The sequence below is a fragment of the Saimiri boliviensis genome, chromosome 12, assembly GCF_048565385.1.
Source record: "Saimiri boliviensis isolate mSaiBol1 chromosome 12, mSaiBol1.pri, whole genome shotgun sequence".
Classification (NCBI taxonomy): domain Eukaryota; kingdom Metazoa; phylum Chordata; class Mammalia; order Primates; family Cebidae; genus Saimiri; species Saimiri boliviensis.
This window is the reverse complement of record NC_133460.1, coordinates 59,318,299-59,337,451: the sequence shown is the minus strand read 5'-3', so window position 1 is coordinate 59,337,451 and position 19,153 is coordinate 59,318,299. Positions and strand designations below refer to the sequence as shown.

The window sequence follows — 19,153 nt, the reverse complement described above, 5'->3', positions numbered from 1 at the left end:
CCAGGCATCTGAGATCAACTTCCCCTTTGACTATCCCACTGCATTTCAATAAAAGAAAAGGCTGACCAACTGGAGCCTCCTGTTTCACCTTCCTGTAGGTGACAGGCTTGGCCTTGGGGAAACTCTCCAGAAGACACTGTTTTTACTTAAAACAAGATCAAACCCGAAAACTTTTCACATGTGAGTCCTAAAACTGTAAACCAGAACCCTTTCATATGTGATTCCTGAAACTGTAAACTGTAACCCTTTCATATGTGAGTCCTAAGACTGTAAACCCAAGATTCTTCCATGTGTAATATCTAAAGTATAAGTCTATATAAAGGCAGAACCTTCCTTTGTTAGATGAGCTGAGCTTTGGACCAATTATCCCTCAGGCTCCCAGGACAAATAAACTTCTTCCTTCTCCATTCGGTGTTCGAGAGCTCTGTTTCCCACAGCAGCTCCTGCTACAGTGGCGGGAAGAACAGGCCTGAGATCAGATTATAATTACAACTCCTACTTGTTTTTTAGAGCAGGTTGCTAAACCTCCCTAAGATTGCACTTGCTCAACTAAAATGGACGTAATACCTTATTTCATTGATTCAAAGACACCTATTTTAACATTTCTGAAATCAGGATGTATCTCACAACCACTGGTATGTCAGAGTTTAATTTACAGCTTTCTTAACAGAACACAAAATAATGGTGTGTCTTTCAATCGAGCACTCTTAGATTTTCTGAAATGCATAGGAGGGCATCTTCCAGGTCACTGAGGGGTCAGAGAAGCAAAGGCCCATACAGAGCCTAGCACAGGGCCTGATAGGCCCTCCATCTGGGGGAGTTCTCCTTCACGTCAAAGAATGCAGCTGCCTTTAGGTCTTGCTCTGCCACCTGACCCATCTTCCTTAGCTTCCAGGGACCCCTTTACCTCTCCTCCCCACCAAAAGCCCTTAGCTGACTAAGGCTGCAAGTTCTATTTATGTGGACACAGATTACTCAAAGCTGACAGTTGCGGGTTCCATATATTAATCTTTCTCCACAGCCACAAAAACCACCCTCAGCCCTGGGGATGCCCATGCCTGCGAGGTACAAAGTTCCATCGCCACTGGTGACTATAGGTGACTCCCCCACCTGCTCACAGTAGCCTCTGCTCTGGCTCCTGTCACTGCCCACCTAGTAAGCACTGGTGCTAAAGATGGGGAGCAGTGAGCCCTGGTGGGAAGGAAGCAAGAGCAATGTGGCAGGCTGCAAAGAAACCAGAAGCCCTTGGCAGCTGCTGTGCATGCTGGGTGGACTTCAGGCACTTTGCACAGTGGCTCACTCAATACCCACAACTGCCACTGGAGGGAGGTGGCATCAGTAAAGCCCGTGCCCATTACAGATGAAGGATCTGAGCTCCAGGGGGATGCTGAGACTGCACCTCTGAGGAGTTCACTCATCTGTGCAGCTGTCTCGCCTTTTTGGCTGCCATATGAAGGTAGAACAGGAGGTTAGGGGCCAGAAAGCCCCATCAATGTCAAGGCCACAACCCTGGGTGGAGGACCTACTACACAGCAGGGCCATGCCAGGTCTCACAGCCTAGGCAGATGGAACAGAAAGGTCTGGCCCCCAGCTCCTCTCTCCATGCCCCAAATGCCAGCAGAACACATGCCAAACACACACACACACACACACACACACACACACACACACACACACACACCCCAAGTCCCCATCACAGCTCTCAGAGATCCCTAGCCTTTGTTCACTGCCTGGCTCAGGAGGGAGCCCTACGCTCAGCCACACAATCACAACCAGAGAATCCTAGGCCACAGGCTGGACCGCGAGTTACCAGCAGATCACAGCAATTCTCCGTGGGCTCTTCCCCCACTCACCATGATGTTTCATCTTTACATCATCCATCTGAAAAGTGTATCAGCATCCTAAGAATCAAGAGTGACCCTTGATTGGAAAAACTGAATTTCCCCCAATATATGGTAAAAAGTACATCTGTAAACTACACAAGAGTTGATGATCTATCTGAGACACACAGGAAAGCCCTCACTCCCTAAGTCACCCCCATTGCTGAGACTCCAGAAAAACTGGTGTTGGCTAGGCAATGATGTGGCTGGTCCCACAGACCAGGGCTAGCGATGGAACACTCAGGAAGAGGCCCAGACTAATTCCAAGGGGATCTGCCAGCAGAACCAGGAAAGGAAGGAAACAAGCATGACCTGGCTTTTAAGTGCTGCGTGGTAGCAGCAGCTGTCCGCCTTGTTGAAGAAGCATTTTGAATTCTCCCAAAAAACTCTTGGGACAGAGTTGTTATTCTCATTGCACCAGTGACTTTCCAAGGCCACCCCAGTGGAATCAGGATGAAAATTGAGTTGGCCTGGATCCATCCACCATGCTATAAGCATCATTTTGAAAATAAGCATCAAGCCAGCCCAAGGGTGGAAAAATGAGACCAGGCACGGTGGCTCACACCTGTAATCCCAGTGCTTTGGGAGGCTAAGGCAGACGGATCACCTGAGGTCAGGAGTTCGAGTCCAGCCCGGGCAACATGGCGATACCCTGCCTCTACTAAAAATACAAAAATTAGCCGGGTGTGGTGGCATGCACCTGAATCCTAGCTACTTGGGAGGCTGAGGCAGGAGAATTGCTTGAACTCGGGAGGCGGAGGTTTCAGTGACCTAAGATCACACCAGTGCATTCCAGCCTGGGTAACAGAGTGAGACTCTGTCTAAAAAAAAACGGAAAAGAATCTAGGACACTATTTCCCACGTTAGAATCCTCAGAAAATGAGCTAAGGGAGCATCCATTGGCTGGGAAATCTGGAAGAGTGGCAGGATCTGCTTGGCCTCCAAACACCCCCCAGAGCTACCTACCTACAGGTGGCAGGTGATAGGGCATCTCTCTAGGGTGAGGTGGACAGCCCTGTGTCACCCTAAATCCACTTCTAATGATTTTCTTCTTGCTTGATTTTGGGGCTCCCCTCCAGAAGCTGGCAATATCTCCTTCATCACCTGCTGCCTTGACTAGTCCCTCAGACCCACACTCACCCCCAACTTCCCAATTTTCATGGCACAAGAGACTTCATATTTCTTGTCTTCCTGGAAAAATTAGTGTCCTCCACAGGGCTGTGGACACTGTCCCTCACCCCTAGACACTTCATTTTCTCTCCATATACGCGCAGGATCAAGTATTTCCCCCAGAGAATTGTTGCTTGAATATTTGCATGGTGACAAGAAACGTTTTCTTAACAAAAGAAATGGGGCACAATGGTAAATAAACATCACTAAGAAATACCAGGGAAGAGATTCTGTCAGTCACCTCCCTAACCCCTCCCTGCCCCTCCCAGCTCTAGAATCACTGTCCCCAGTGTCCAGGAAAGGGGTCATGAACAACAGCTACAAAGAGCTATGGTCCAGAAAACCAGGGCGTCCGCTCCCTCAATTCCCCAGTGTTCCTGTGCAGCACTGCTCCCCGGATAATCCAACCAAAAAGTTGTTGGAACTAACAACAACGACAACAACAACAACAAACTGAAGGAAGTTGAGGAAAATCAGCATGCCAAAATCAATAGTGTCCCGAGAACATATTATGACAGCAAGAATAAGGATGGGACGCAAGGCAGCTTTAAGCAAGACTTTCCCTGGATGCTTAGTGACTTCAGCGTAACGTGCTGAGAATCCCAACAGTGAAGGGTGTGCTGGTTGGCTGGACAAATCACTTGTATAGTGGGGCAAAGGGAAATAAAGCATTTATCACTGCCCCTCAGAGGAAAAACATGTAGGGAGCAATGAAACCAGTATAAAGTGGAGTTAACATCCAAATAACTATTGTTATTGTGATTTGATTATAAAACTTCTACCATAAGCGAAAAACTAAATCTTGAGAGATGAAATACATAATGTAAACAAAATCAGCTGAAATCTGATGTTACCATCCTTGATTGCACCAACAAAATCAAGGGGAAGAATATAAAAACAGCCTATGTTTCTCATCTTCAGTAGATTATGTTTCATTCCTGACAAAGAGAATGGGCTGGAATATATTTACAAAAGTAAGTTTTAAAATACTGTATGCTATTTAATATACATTTTCCAAAAGAGTCTCCTAAAACAAAACGGCATCAAAAGGCTGGAGGTGGAGGGGGTGGGGAAGATACAGGCAAATACACACCAAGTAAATGCAAAGAAAAAAAGCAGCATTGGTCAGGCTAAAACCCAAGTTCAAATCCTAAAACAAGAAATGGAAATGGAATGAGAGGCCAGGTGGGAAATCTCACACCTATAATTCCCAGCACTTTAGGAGGCTGGTGGATTGCTTGAGCCCGGAAGCTTGAGAGCAGCCTTGGCAACATACTGAGACCCTACCTCTACAAAAAAACACAAAAATTAGCTGTGCATGGTGGCAGACACCTGTAGTCCCAGCTACTTTGGAGGCTGAGGTGGGAGGATCACTTGAACCTGGGAGGCAGAGGTTGCAATGAGCTGAGATTGTGCCACTGCACTCCAGCCTAGAAGAAAGAGCGAGACCTTATTTCAAAAAAAAAAAAAAAAGAAAGAAAAGAAAAGAAAAGAAAGAAAAGAAAAAAGAAAGAGAGAAAAAAGGAAAAGAAAATGGAATGAGTTATGAGTAAGAGTGAAAGGTGACAGATGTGTCATTAATTACATGTATATTATTATATATCAGCCTCTACAGCAAATCCCAAAGCACACATATATTCTGATTTTTATACTTTTAGTGAGGATTTTCAATGTGCAGTGGGGTGGAGGGGGTCACATTATGCAGCACACAGCCTTTGACTCAAAAAAGCAATCCTTTAGCATCTGTCTCCCCAGTCAAACCCCTCTGTCACAGCACGCATGTAAGCACCTTAGCCGCTACTCACCCATGTACACCCCAACTCTGCCCCAGGCCTTGTTCTCGATGCTGGGATAGAAACTTGAACAATACAAGCAACCTCCATGGTCTAGTGGTACTTTCAGGCTAATGAAGGAGATGGACCATAGAAAGGAAACAGATAACGTGGAGCAAGGAGGAGAGGAAGAGGAAGAAAGGGGAGAGGAGAGGGAGGAGAAATAGAAGGAGAAGAAGAAGAAAGAGGAGAGGAGGAGGAGAGAAAGGAAAAGAAAGAGGAGAGAAGGAGAAGGAGAAGGAGATGAAGGAGAAGGAGGAAAAGGAGAGGAATAAGAGGAAGAAAGAGAAGGAGGAGGAAGAAGAGGCAAATCCACAGAGACAGAAAGCAGATCTGTGGCTGCCAGTGTCTGAGCGGAGGAGGGGATGGGGGTGAGCATTCATGGCTTCGGGTTTGTTTGTGAAGTGAGAAAAATGTTCTGGAATTAGACAGTGGTGATAGTAGGACAACATTTTGAATGTACTAAATGTCACTGAATTACACACTTTAAAATGGCTAAAATGGTAAGTTTCATGTTATGTGTATTTTACCATCATCTTTAAAGACACTTGCAGACATGGTAAGTGCTAGGAAGAAAAGTAGGCAGGTGTTGAAAGAGAGACTGGGATGGGGCTCACTGCAAGTGGGTGGCCAGTGAAGAGCTCAGCATTCAACTGAGAGATGAATGATGACACCAAGAGCCTCATGAGGATTTGAGGAAAGAGCATTCCATGCAAAGGGATGCACATGTTGGAAATTAGGTTGAAGGGGTGGGCAGGTGCCAGCAAAGGCTTGTGAGTGCCACGAAGGCCACTGAGGCAGGGGAATGCATGAGCTAACTCATGCGTCCAAAAGTCTGTGGCTCCTGCAGGAAAAAACCGTAGGCATGAGCTTGAGGCAGGGTGGGCAGGGGCTGCACTGAGATCAGGGCCACCATAGGAATGTCTGCAGGCGGGTGCAGGGCTCCGTGCAGGGGTCCAGCCAGGGCTGGCGTGCAAGGTCGGGACTTCCATGCCTGGAAATAGGACACATTGAGGTCAGGAGGGCCCAGGCCCAGCAGGCAAGGTTGCTGTGGTGACTGGATGGGCCCCAGGAAACAGGAAAGCCAGATGCCTAGTGAGAAAGATGGTGTCACACAGCTTCCATGAGGGCAGTAAAAGTGACTTGATGCTGAGAAATCGAATGCTAAAGAGGGTAACCCCCTCGGGCCCCAGGTCAGGGCTGCATCTGGGAGCACATCCTCAGCCCCGCTATGAAGAATGGAGGCAGTAGAGGCTGGGGCCCCACTAGGCTCAGAGTACTCCACTGGCTGGAAGGAGGGCAGGCCAGTGAGCAGGCACAGGAGGGCTGGCTGCCTGGTAGGAAACCCAAAGGAAAGCAGCAGCTTCCTGAGTGGTCAGGCTGGATTCACAAACAGGAGAGTGGGAAGAGCAGGAGGGAACGACGTCTGGCTCTCAGGCAAAAGCATCCAGACAGATGAAGAGATGGTCACAGAGGAACCAATTTAACAGTGGCAGAAACTGTCAATCAAGATAAAACTGACGGGGCCAGGCACAGTGGCTCATGCCTATAATCCCAGCACTTTGGGAGGCTGAGGTGGACAGATCACCTGAGGTTAAGAGTTCAAAACCAGCCTGGCCAACATGACGAAACCATGTCTCTATTAAATACAAAAATTAGCTGGGCATGGTGTGGATGTCTGTAATCTCAGCTACTTGGGAGGCTAAGACAGGAGAATCGCTTGAACCCAGGAGGCAGTGGTAGCAGTGAGCCGAGATCACACCACCGCACTCCAATCTGGGCAACAGAGTGAGACTCCATCTCAAATAAAATAAAATAAAATAAAAATAGAACTGAAGAACTAACAGGTCCAAACAGGGAAGTTTCCTGGGTCACCAGTGTGGACATGTGTTCTGAGTCCTGTGTCCCTAGGTCACACCCAACTCTGGCCCTGAGAACCTGGAATAACCGAGTAGGCACAGAGGAGCCCACAAGGTTGCGAAGTTCATAATTCCTAACACAGGGTGTGCATTCCTGTGGTGGCCAAGGAGAATGAAGAGGGGATGAGATTGCACAGGCCGTGGCCATGCTACAGGGGTTTGACTTAAGTCTTGCTGAGACATAATGTGATAACACGCCTTCTCTGAGTCTCCATATACTCAATATACCGGACAACAAAGTGTCAGAAAGGTGATGGAACAGTAAACACGATGTTAGATGAGAAAACTACCAAGCAGAGGGCTCCACACCATCCACAACAGCATAGAACGTCAGCAGGTTCTTGCCAAAGCATTAAGTGAAAACAAAAAAAGAAATGCCCTGGGCCGGGCATGGTGGCTCGTGCCTATAATCCCAGCATTTTGGGAGGCCGAGGAGGGCGGATCACCTGAGGTCAGGAGATCGAGACAATCCTAGCCAACACAGTGAAACCCCGTCTCTACTAAAAATACAAAAATTAGCTGGGTGTGGTGGTGTGTGCCTGTACTCCCATCTACTCAGAAGGCTGAGGCAGGAGAATCGCTTGAACCCGGGAGGCAGAGGTTGCAGTGAGCCAAGATGGCGCCACTGCACTCCAGCCTGGCAACAGAGCAAGACTCAGACTCAAAAAAAAAAAAAAAAGAAAACAGAAGAAAAAAATAGAAATGCCACATGCTCAGAGGAGTGGTGTGTCCAGCGTGCCCCCACGTCCTCTCCTTCCAACCTTTCACAGTCTACCTCTAAGCTTTCACCCCAGCTTACTTCTGTGGGTTCCAAATGTGGGTCCCAGAGTCAAGAAAACCTCCTAGGTTCTGTAAATGAGAATGATCCACATCACCAGTGTTTACTTGCACTCTCACCAGGCACAACTCCACAGCCACCTTGTCCTGCCTGCCTGTCTGTAGGGCCACAGAGAGTGTAACTTGAGTCCAAGGGATGGCAAAGCCAGGCCTGCCAGGAGTGAGGAATGTTCCCAGGAAAGAAGGGAGAGGGGAGGCTTTAGAGCACAGGCAGGACTGGGGACGAGGGCCCGGAGGAGACCCAGTGTCACTCTAGGCTGACCAGGACTGAGCCAAGTCGTGCTCGGGGATCCCAAGGGGCTGGCACACAGCTCAGCAGAGGCACAGCAGGTGCTTCCTTCAGAACACATGCGTGGGGAGGGGACCAGGAAAGAGGATGCCTGTCAGTGAGACAGGAATAGCACTGGGTGGTCACGGGAGCATGGAAAACCCCAAACGACAGCTAAAACAAGAACAAGGCAAAGAAACAACAACGTAAAAGAAAACCCAAAGGAAGAGAGCAAAAACAGCCGAAATCCCATTCAGGGTGACTTGTCCATAGCTCTTCCGGGCAAACCCAAAGAAGGAAGAAAGGGGACAGTAACCCAGGGGGCTCCCTGAAATCTTTTCTTCCAGAATGCCTCATAATTATTCCATCCCCTAATTAAAGAAACACCCATAAAATTAGAAACCCAGACTCTGCGGGGAATGACACGTTCTGACGAGCACGCCCGCTCTTCTCCCTCAAGTGTATACTTTCACGTCTCACTAACAGTTTCTTGCCTTTTGTAACATCCTGACCCATTTTCAAGTTCTTTCTCAAGACAGTGTCAAGAGCCTGGACACCAGCTGGGGCTGGGGTCTCACCAGCATCTGGAGAACCTCCTGAGTCCTCTGGCAACATCAAGGGAAGGAAAAGAAGATCCCTCCGTGGGGGGATCCCTGCACACTCCCCGTCCTGGGACACAGCACGGCTGCTTTGCACCAAGCCTCACCCTTAGCACTCAAGTGAGCTGTGCTCCCTATGGTCCGTCTACCCACTGTCTCCAGGACAAGCACTGTCCCAATCACCAAAGCCGGCACATAATAATGCTGGAAAGTGAATGGATTAGTGAATGAGTGGACAAATGAATGGGTGCACAGATCGCTTGTTTAATTGGAGTCCTCCTGAGTTTGGAAGTGAATGAATGGAAAAAAAAAAAAATCAGTCACCAGACCCCAGATCCAAGTTATGAGATGTAGCAGCAGGGTGACCTTGGATGTAGCATGTCACTTCTCTGAGCCTCACCTTCCTTATCTGAAAGGTGGCCCTGCCACCCTGCAGGAGCCGCAAGGGCTGGGTAGGCACCCAGTCAACATAAAGCTTGTGAGCTGTTGTCATCCTTCATCATGACCCCAGGACATGAAGCAGATCCTGTACATCCTGGACCCTCAGCTGAAAGCTCTGCAGGCTCCTGGGCAGGGCTGGCTCCCAGGCTCCCCAGTGGCCTGCCCAGAGAGTTCCAAAAACCAGGACCAAAGCAAAGAGCTGAGATCCGAGCAAGATCCTGACCTGGGATACACACATTCCTCGGCGTGCCTCCCCGCTGTTCCATACTTTTTTAAATCAGAAAATTACTTATTAGAGAAAGGGTCTTCTGCACCAGAAACTTGAATGAGTTTAATGTATAATTTATACATGAAAATGTAGACGTCAATGTGTGACAAATCTCTGTATAAATATTTTTCCAGTTAAATTTTTAGGCATCTGTCTCCCTCCCAGAAGAGTTATCACACAGGCAATGCGAGTTCCCAGGGCTCAGGCCGGGTGAGGCTGGCAAGGCGGTTTGTCACTTCACCAGTTAGTAATGCAGCTGCCAGCGCAGCCCAGCCCAGAGGGCCCCAACCTTGGCACCAGCCACCTACAGCCATGTCACAGCTCTGCCCCAACCTCCCCGGAAGAGTCCTGCTGTGTCTTGTTCAAAACAAGGATTTAACGCTGTGTGCCAGCGCTGAGCTGGGCCCAGGGGAGGAAGGCAGAGTGGAGTAAGGCCTCATGTGCCAGTGCCTTTGAGTCTATCAGAGAGCCAGGAAAGCAGATGAGGAATGACAATGACAGGGTGGCAAGTGCCAGGGCAGGGGTGGGTCCTATATACCAGGCAGCCACAAAGGAGCAAGCACTGCCCTATGCAAGGGCATCCCTGAACATTCCAGGGCAGGGTCCAGTCCTGATGGAATGTCAGGTGGATGAAGGCGAAAGGACATTTTCAACAGCAAGAGCCACTCATGTGAAGACCAGAGGCAAGAGCAAGCATGTCCAGATGGTGCAAGTGTGGCCTGTGGCACCTGGTGGGGACTGGCCAGCAGTGAGCCTGGCATGGAGAAGGGCCACATCACCAAGGGGCCTGTGTGCTCAGCTCTGAAACAGGATTTTGTCCTGGATTGAAAACTTCAAAGGGCTTTCCACAACAAGACAAAGTAAGTCCCAACTCCCCCACCCCAATAGGGCCCCTGGACACCTCTGCAGTAGCCTCGAAGCCCTGAAGTCCTGGTCAAAAGACAAAAGCCCAGGCTCATGGGACCTGACGCCCACAGGACAAGGGTTTCAAGCCCCCGGCCCTCATCACCCCAGTGCCCATCTTGAAGAAGAGCACAGCCTGGCCCTGCTGATTTTTCTACCTCCTGGGGGACTGGCAGGCTGCCCCTCCATGACTCCCAGCCACTTACCTCGCTTGGTCTTTGGAGGCCTGAGACCCTTGTCCTGGGCCAGGACCTCCCAAGTCTCCCGCTCCCTCCAGCGCCTCAGTTGCTCCTCCCGCATCTTGTAGAAGAGGATGTGCTTCTGCACATCGCTGAGCTCAGCGAGGAGCTCAGGGTCGATGTACATGTCGTGCAGGATCTGCTGCAGCATGATACCGCCTGGGATGCACACACCGGAAGGGCAGCCAGCCGAAGAAGCAGGACCAGGCAGAATGACTGAAGGGCAGCTCTCCACTCAATCCGGGACCACTCTCAGTGTCCCTTCTCTATGCAGCATCTTCAGTTGGCCTCAGCTCGCAGCCAGCAACAGACTCATCTCCTCTACCCAGGACAGCTAAAGAGGCCAGACAACAGGAACCAAAGGGGCAGCTGGGACTCTGCAAGGTGGAGCAGCCACCAGGAGCAATCTAGTCCTTTTGCTGGGTCACTAAGCGCAGCATCCCAGCAGAGCTCATGTCTTGGCCTCACCTGGGGTTCTGGGACAATGAGAAGAGCCCAAGCGTCCAGCTCAGCCAGGCAATACCCAGTCCCAACCCTGCCTGGGCCAGTAGGTGTCGAGTGATCTGTTAGTGGAAGGTAACAATGACACCAGCTGTATCGATGACACTGTCCCGGCCAGCTGGGAACTGATCTCTCCTCTGCAGATAAGAGGAGGAGAAGGAGGCAGCTTTGCCTACTAAATTCCATGTCTTTTCAGCCAATTTCAAACAGAGACCAGAGGAGCCTGCCAGGAGCTGCTGAGCCCCTCAGTCCCCTCAGCCCCAGTCTCTCTGCTGGCTCCTTCATTGCCAATTTTCTTCTTTTCTTTCTCCTTTTCCAGAACATTTGGCATTCTGAGGTGATGTGTTTAAAACTTTGCCTCGGGAGAAGAAAGATTTTTCCTCCTATCTGTATCATAGCCAAGAAAGAAAACAAGATGGAATCAGTAGAGACAACTGGAGGGGATTTTATCGTGGAATTGCAGGACAGAAAGGAAGCAGACATCCTTTCCATGTGGCCTATAATGAGATCCTACAGCCATGCGTGTCCTGACAGATAAACCCCCTAGGGGCCAATTTTAATGGTTGTTGTTAATCTTCTTGTTTGTTGCAGATGTCTGCAGTTGACCAAAAAGAAAGAAGATGAACCTGGCTCTTCTCTGTGCCCTGATCAGAAGCACACTGGAAGGGCAGGATGTTGCCTTCCGCCAGAAGGAAACCCACCTGCTCATATTTAGGGCAAAAGTTCACCCTAAATATGTGTTCAGAGCTAATCACAGATGCCTTTTATTGGGACAAGGATATTGAAGCTCAGAGAAAGTAAATGGCTTGCCTGTGGCTACCTAATGGACAAGTCACCCTATCAGGACTCCCTCGTTTTGAAATTTGACATTCACTAGCAACTATGAATCTGTTCATGGTTTGAAAACATAACCCGACTGGGGAAAACAAATGAACCAGCAGGATTTGGCACTGTGGCTTGGTTGGATTGGTGACCTTCCTGTCTCCTTCCCTGCCCATGAGGATGGACGGTGGATCGGGTACCCAAGAGTGATGGAAGTGGGGTGGAGAGTCGGGCTTTTGCCCCTCGGCAAGATTAACACGACAGGAAGAGGGAGGAAGCAGGTTCAGATGAGCTGTAAGCCCACAGGGTCGAAGCTCCTGCTTAGCTGGACAATGTCCAGGTCACAGGAGGGGAGTCGGGCGTCGCACTCAGGTCCAGCTGGCTGGTCCCAGTGTGACCCAGACCTTCCTGGCGCCTGCACAGGACTTGCCTGTCCCCTGCAGAGATGTGGTCCCGGACTCCCATCTGCCCGCCATCTCCCGCCTCAGGCCTTGCACCGACTCCCCTCACTTTCTGAGTCCTGGGGGTCCTCCCCAGTCTCCATTCAGCTATTCTCTTTCTTGCCCTCACCGAGGCTGGTGGGGGACCCTCGAATCCAGAGAGGAGATAAGGGGAGGAAGGCCCCCGGGGTGGCAGGGCTCCTGTGGCAGCTTCTTTCTTTCCCGGGCCGCCGGATCCTACGACCACAAGAGGGCATGGGGCAGAGACAACGCTGTAGAAAGCAGCTGCAACGGGCCGGCTGGAGGCGGGCGCGCATGGCGATGGCGCCGCCCTGGGGGACCCTGGGGAGGGTGGGAGGCGGCCGGCCCAGAATGACCCCCCGCTAGCGCCCACTTGGTGCGACCCAGGGGATCGCGCTGGGGGCGGGGCGCTCCCTGGCACTCCCAGGTAAGTGGGGCGGGAGGCGAAGACACACCGAATCGCGGGGGCGTGAGCGTGACCCAGCCGCGGATGGCAGCCCGGGAGCGAGCAGGGTCCGGTTTCTGGAAAGACGCGCTTCGGCGCCCTCGCGCCAGTCAATTCTCCTGGGCGGCGGCGGCGGCGCTCGGCCCGCTTGGGGCGCCCCCTGGCGGCCGCACGGGGAGGCACTCGGCTTGGCAACCTGGGTGAGCGGGGTCCGCGTGGACCCCACGAGCATGTGTCCACAGAAGAGCAGAGTCCGCGGCTGGAAACCAGGCAGGAGAGCCGCGGAGTATTCACACAGGTTTTCTGCCGCCTTTCAACTGGTTTTTATTTTGCTTTCATTTTTCACCGACCCGTGTGGCATGTTTAATGCTGCTAGCTAACGCAGTTTCTTCCCGGCCCGGGAGGCACACGCACGCAACGCTGTTGTGCAAGTGACTGGAAAGCACCTGAATGTCCCTCCGTGGGAGTGGGTTGTCCAGCGTGGAGCTCTACTTCTGTCACACTGAGGTTGACTGGCCAGGGAAGGGGCCACCGTCGATAAAATGAAAAGACACCATGCAGAATACTCTGCACAGGGTAATCCATTTTTCAAAATTCTATATGTTCAATTACTTCTGTGGAGACAAAGGGAAAAATATGGAAGATCACACATCTAATTATTTAGCATTGCTTCTTAGCTTCTTGAAATGGGGGGAAATAAGACTTTGGACAACTCTGTGTTGTTTTACACAACGAGTAGGATATACTTACATAATTCAGATGACTGAACTATAATGCATTTCAAAAGTTTTAAAATGTGATCTAAAAGAACAAAATTCTGGGGGCTCAGCATCTGTGGAGCAGGGACTCACCCCAGAGAGGGAACTGCAGGCAAACCAGGCCTCCGTATGGCAGGAAGACTGGGAACTGGCAATGGAGAAACCATCCATGTCCTCTGGGGTTCCTAAGCTGAGGAGGGCTTTCAGGGATCTCTTAGGAGCAGCTCTGGCACTAGTGTGGAGAGGGCACTGGGAGAGCAGGAGGCAGGGGGAACAGCCAGTGGACTCTGGCCGAAGTCCAGGAGAAGGTGATAGGGACTGAGCCAGCCTTGCCAGCGGGAGCCAAGGAGGGCAGAAATGGGGGTCCCGGAGACTCCTATCAGGAACTCTGCTTCCACATAAAATCCTTTCAAAGCCGAAGTCCATATGACCAGGGATGGCCAGACAGCCCCATCATCTCAGCGTGGTTGGGCCTGGCACGGCCACCATGTAAGGATCGGCGACAGCAGGTGAGTCTGGAGTAGTTTCTGCCTTGTCTCCACTGTAAAATCACGGGTGTCAAAATCAATAGCATCTCCTATATGAGTGCAACGACTACTTAGAAAATACCATGTGAAAAGAAAATCCTTTCGTAATAGGAATAAGACATATGAAACACTTGGAATGAATGTAACAGTGTGGGGGCCTGTATTGAAGAAAGTAAAAATCTTTGCTGAGAGCATACCTAGAATTTAATTAAGTTTAACAGAATTAAGTTCATAGAGGAACACACCACAGTGACACTCAAAAAGACCCCATATTATAAAATGTACCAGTCATCTGTGCGTTAGCCAGTCTCCAGGATGGCTCCAATGATGCTCGCCTCCTGGAACCCACACCGTTGCACAGTCACTCTCGCATATATTAGAGTTGGTCTGAGTGACCAATCGAATATGCCAGAAATGACATGTGCTAACAGATAAATTACTGGTTGCACATTCTCTCTGATAACTCACTCTGGGGGAAATTACATTGAGGGAGCCATGTGGAGAACTGAAGCCTCCCACCACCAACAGTCATGGAGTGAGGTTGGAAGGGATCCTCCAGCCCTGGCCAGCAGTTTCACTGCAGCCTCGTGAGAGACTCGGAGCCACAGTCACCCAGCTAAGCTGCTCCTAGATTCCTGACCCTCAGAAGGGTATGAGATATGTATGTGCTGCTTTGAGGTGTTAAACTTTGGGGTAATGTATTATGCAGCAAAACGTAACTCAATATGTATTATGAGTAATACATAATACTCAAAATGTAACTCAATATGTATTATGAGTAATACATAATACTCAAAATGTAACTCAATAAGTATTAGGCAGCCAAATGTGACTCAAGTTCATGTATACATTGAATATCATTTCAGGCCAAAACTGAAAGGAAATCGGGAAGTAGAGAGAGACTTGATAAAATGATTCCCAAGTTAACCAAAAGAATGAACAGATGAGAAACAGCCTTGATAATATTAAGGAATGGTGAATTCTATATTGTGCCACTACGCAAATTTATAAAATTAAACATTCCCGTTCTGATACAAGAAAAGGTAGGTTGAACCAAAAAAGCACTCTCCTAGATCATTATTATATGATCAAAGTGGCAGTTCAAAGTAGTGCAAACAGGATGAGAGCTCAGGCCATGAAGCTGGGACAGTCTGCTAGATCCTCACTTGTGATCCTACCAGCACACCCTTCAGCAGTCATGTCCTCTGGGGGTTCTGTGCGTGTATTAGAATAATTACTGCAACATCCATCATCACACTGAAAAGTTCAGAATAACTGATGTGTTCAATAAAAGGGGTTTAGATGGCAAACAAGAGCACATCTGTAGGATAAAATGTAATACAGCCACTAGAATTGATGGTGAGCAGTGTGTTGGCATACAGCGTGCTCGTGATGTGTTCAATGGTAAGGGGAAGGCACGTTTAAAATATGTGTCGTATGGTCCCGGTTTCACAAATCTCCATCAGGAAAAAGAATCATTTCACTCCCACTGCTTTCTAAGGAGAGCAAATTAGTTCTACTAAAAGGAAGAGCCCCTGATCTAGGCAGCTTGCTAGGTTTGGAGATGAAGCTGTGGGGGCTGAGCTGAGCTCCTCCACATAACAGACCAGGAAATTGGGGTTTCTGAGCTGCAGAGACAACAGAGGAAGAAGAGGAGGAGGTGCCATACAACCCAAGATTGTGGCCCCAAATCTCATCAAAACTCATGCTGTGAGATTTTTTTTAAATTATCTTTCTTAATGTGAATTGTATCTAATTCTGCCAGAATAGAGGCAGGGCTCAACAGAGGTCCCTAAAGGACACAGGAGTTGGGGACACACAGGCTGCCAGGAGCATGAGTCCCTGGAAACTGGCAGAAATCATGGGGAGGACTTGAGATTTTCCTTACCATGGGATTGGTGGCATATAAGTATCTCTAACAAACAAGGACACCCATGCTGACATTGCAAACAACTGTGTACACACACACACACGCACACACAACTTTATGATGACAACAGCAGAGCCCAGGCTGGTAGCCAACCGAACCTGTGTCACACAACTGCACCCAAATTGCCAGCTCAGAACTCCCAGGGAAGTTCTCCCTCCCAGGACTCCCTTTCTTCCTCTGTGCCAGGGTAACCACTGGGGGTAACCAGCAAGGTGTGCCACAAGGCTTTGGTCCACATTAGACAGACAAGATATGCATGAGCCAGCCAGGTGCACAGCAGATGACAGTGTTAGTTCTGACTCACTAACTTGGTGAGTCAAAGTAATACTGGCTGAGGGGAGTAGTGGGCTATGGTGGCTGATTCTGTCTGCCTAGTGAGCTTCTCCATACTCCAGGTTTAAAAGAAAAATCTTGGCCAGGTGTGGTGGCTCACACTTACAATCCCAGCACTTTCGGAGGCCGAGGCAGGTGGGAGGTCGGGGTTTGAGAACAGCCTGGCCAACATAGTGAAACTCTGTCTCTACTAAAAGTACAAAAAGATCGCCAGATGTGGTGGCGTGCACCTCTGGTCCCAGCTACTTGGGAGGCTGAGGCAGCAGAATGGCTTGAACCGGGAGGTGGAGGTTGCAGTGAGCCGAGGTGGGGCCACTGCACTCCAGCCTGGGGGACAGAGCGAGAATCTGTCTAAATAAAATAAAAGGAAATAAAAGAGTCTTGAGTGCTGGACAGGCCTGTGACTCAGGTCTAGGGAATGATATACAAGAGAGAAATACACTGATTTTCTATGATAGTTGTTAATTCGGGGCTGCTGGCACTCGTGTTTCCCTGCAGGGGAAAGGTCTGAGAGCCTCTGGTGTGCAGAGAGAAGCAGAGGCCGACAGGGAGGAAGCCGGCTGGCGGTGGTAAGCCTCCTTCCAGACACCACAGCCCTGGTTCCTCTCAGTCTGTGACCCTCCCACATCCTTTCCATCTATGAGAGCCTGTAAACCCCTTTGCTTAAGCTGGTTTTAAAGTTTTAAACAATTGCCACCAGTGTGTCCTGACCACCCCAGTGGCTGGAGTGTTCCTCTACTTGTCTTGCCTAGGATGCTGCGGAGATTGGCAGGACAGGAGGCTAAGGAGTGAGGACCCTGGGCCACATCATCACTGAGGGCCCCTCCTGAGGTCCGCTTCCCACAGGAAGTCCTCCCAGGGCCCTGAATCTGCCCTCTGCCTCCTTGTTGGACGTAGGCTCCATTAGAGAGATGCAGGGCTCCAGCCCCACTTGCTCTGCCTCCCTGTGGGAAGCTGCTGACAGTGAAGGAAAGGTCAGTGAGTCCTGCTAATTAGAAAACACTTTGCCCCATCCGATTTCCCCGGAGCAAGGCCACTCAGCACTCGTGCAACAGATTAAGTCTCAGCACAGGACTGACTCTTTTTAACTCAGAGTGCAGGAGGGAACCTGAGAGGCACACCCCAGAGGGCAAACTGGCTCACGCTGTGGACGACCTCCCACGAGGCGCCCCCCGGTCCCCTGGTACCTAGTAAAGACCACAGAGCCTGCCAGCCCTGTCTCCTGCCTCACTCACTGCAGATGAGTCCATCCACACCACAGGCCCTGCCCACTGAGCCTGAGACCCTCACACCTAGAGCAAGGAGAAGCAGGGTCGTTGCCCTGCAAGTGGCTGGGAACTTGAGTGAGCCGGACTCCCCCAGCCAGGGGATCCTGGTGCCCCCAATCCCTGTTCCCTCCCCAGCGTAAACCTTTCCTCCATGCCTTCTTGTGGCAGCAAGCACTGTGTCAGGGGCTTTCTTTTGTATCTTATTCAATTCTTAGAACAGTATTATGAGAAAGGTCATTTTATTATCTCAAGTTCATATTTGAGGAAAGTGAAGCACAAGTTCACACAGATGCTAATGATGGATCCAGGACTTAAACCCAGGTCTCAGGGAACCCTGGCTAGCCCCTGCCCTCCCACCCCATCCCTCCTCCCCTCCACACCTCCCCACCTCCCAGTCTCTAATTGTCAGCTGGACAGTCCTTCCAGGGTCACACTGCTACAGACCCAAGAGCTGCTGCTCAGCTTACCCCTCCCCAGTGACCAAATCTGGAAGGCACTGAAGGAATTCGTGTGCTGTCTGTCCCTCAATCTGGACACAGAGCCCACACCTCTGCCCAGTGTGACAAGGAGCCCACCATCTCCAGGCTGCCCCGTGGAACAGAAAGAAAATTGAGCAGAGGCTGCGAACCAGGCAAATCCACCCACAGCAGACTGGGCCTTAAGTTCCCTATAAATAGAGATTTAGAAAGCCAGGAAATCCAGTGCCAAGGTTCACTTCCCTAAACCATGGGACCTGGAGCACAGATCACTGCCATCTTCCAGTATTTGGCCTCTCCTGTTTCTCCTGCACACACAGCTAGACCTTTGTGTCATTTCGGGTGGCTTGTGAGTTCCGGCCGGAAGAATGTGAGCACAAGCAGGGTACTCCCTGTCTAGTCCTAGTGCCCCAGATCCTCCCTCCCCGATCCTCACCTCTTCCCCAACCACCAGCTGACTAGAGATGCTTCCAACAGCTACAGGAGGGTAGAGCCGCAACATGAAAGGAGCCTGGGCCCACGAAAGACTGTGGGAGCAGAGAATTCCCCACCCTAGCTCCCAGCAACTACCAGGGACAATGTCTTCGTCTGGCAATTTCTTGGTCTGAGTCCGTTTCGTTCACTCTCCCACCCCCATCAGCCTGGCAGTTTTGTGCCCACAGTAGGTTTTCTATAAGGACTATGACACAAGAAAAAGATAAACATTTTTCAAAGGCACCCAAGTATAGGTGGTGTTTGTTATAGTGGTTAGTCTATTCTGTCTCTGTCCTTCCGTGATCACCCAAGGGCTCATTAAAACATTTTGTTAGGCCCCATCCCAGAGTTTCTGGTCTCATAGGCCTGATGGAAGGGACAAAGAATTTGCATTTTATTTGATGGATCAAGACAGAGTTTCACTCTTGTTGCCCAGGCTGGAGTGCAGTGGTGCGATCTCGGCTCACTGCAACCTCCGCCTCCTGGGTTCAAGCGATTCTCCTGCCTCAGCCTCCCGAGTACGTGGGATTGCAGGCACCCACCACCATGCCTGGCTAATTTTTCGTATTTTCAGTAGAGACGGAATTTCACCATGATGGCCAGGGTGGTCGCGAACTCCTGACCTCGGGCGATCCACCGGCCTTGGTCTCCCAAAGTGCCGTTATTACAGGTGTGAGCCACCAAGCCTGGCCTGAATGTGCATTTTTAACAAGTGCTGGGGGCGACACTGCAGCTGCTGCTGGCCTGGGAAGCCGCTGCCCTCGCACATAGCTGCAGTGTGGGAGGTACTAGGCCATTTTGC

The 19,153-nt window shown here is 50.3% G+C and overlaps 1 protein-coding gene across 4 annotated transcripts in view; it reads right to left on the bottom strand.

Moving 5' to 3' along the window:
- The window catches only part of SH2D4B (SH2 domain containing 4B), a 104,805-nt gene extending 87,068 nt beyond the window's left edge, over positions 1–17,737 (bottom strand). For 3 of the 4 annotated variants that reach the window (XM_074382486.1, XM_074382485.1, XM_010330394.3), the window contains exons 1-2: positions 12,596–17,737; positions 10,324–11,244 (exon numbers count right to left, since the gene is read on the bottom strand). In XM_074382486.1, coding sequence (XP_074238587.1) covers positions 10,324–10,507 — 184 coding nt within the window. In that variant the 5' untranslated portion in view covers positions 10,508–11,244; positions 12,596–17,737. The remainder of the gene's footprint in view (positions 1–10,323; positions 11,245–12,595) is intronic. The other variant, XM_074382484.1, reaches the window with a different exon arrangement.
- Between the last annotated feature and the right edge of the window lie 1,416 nt (positions 17,738–19,153).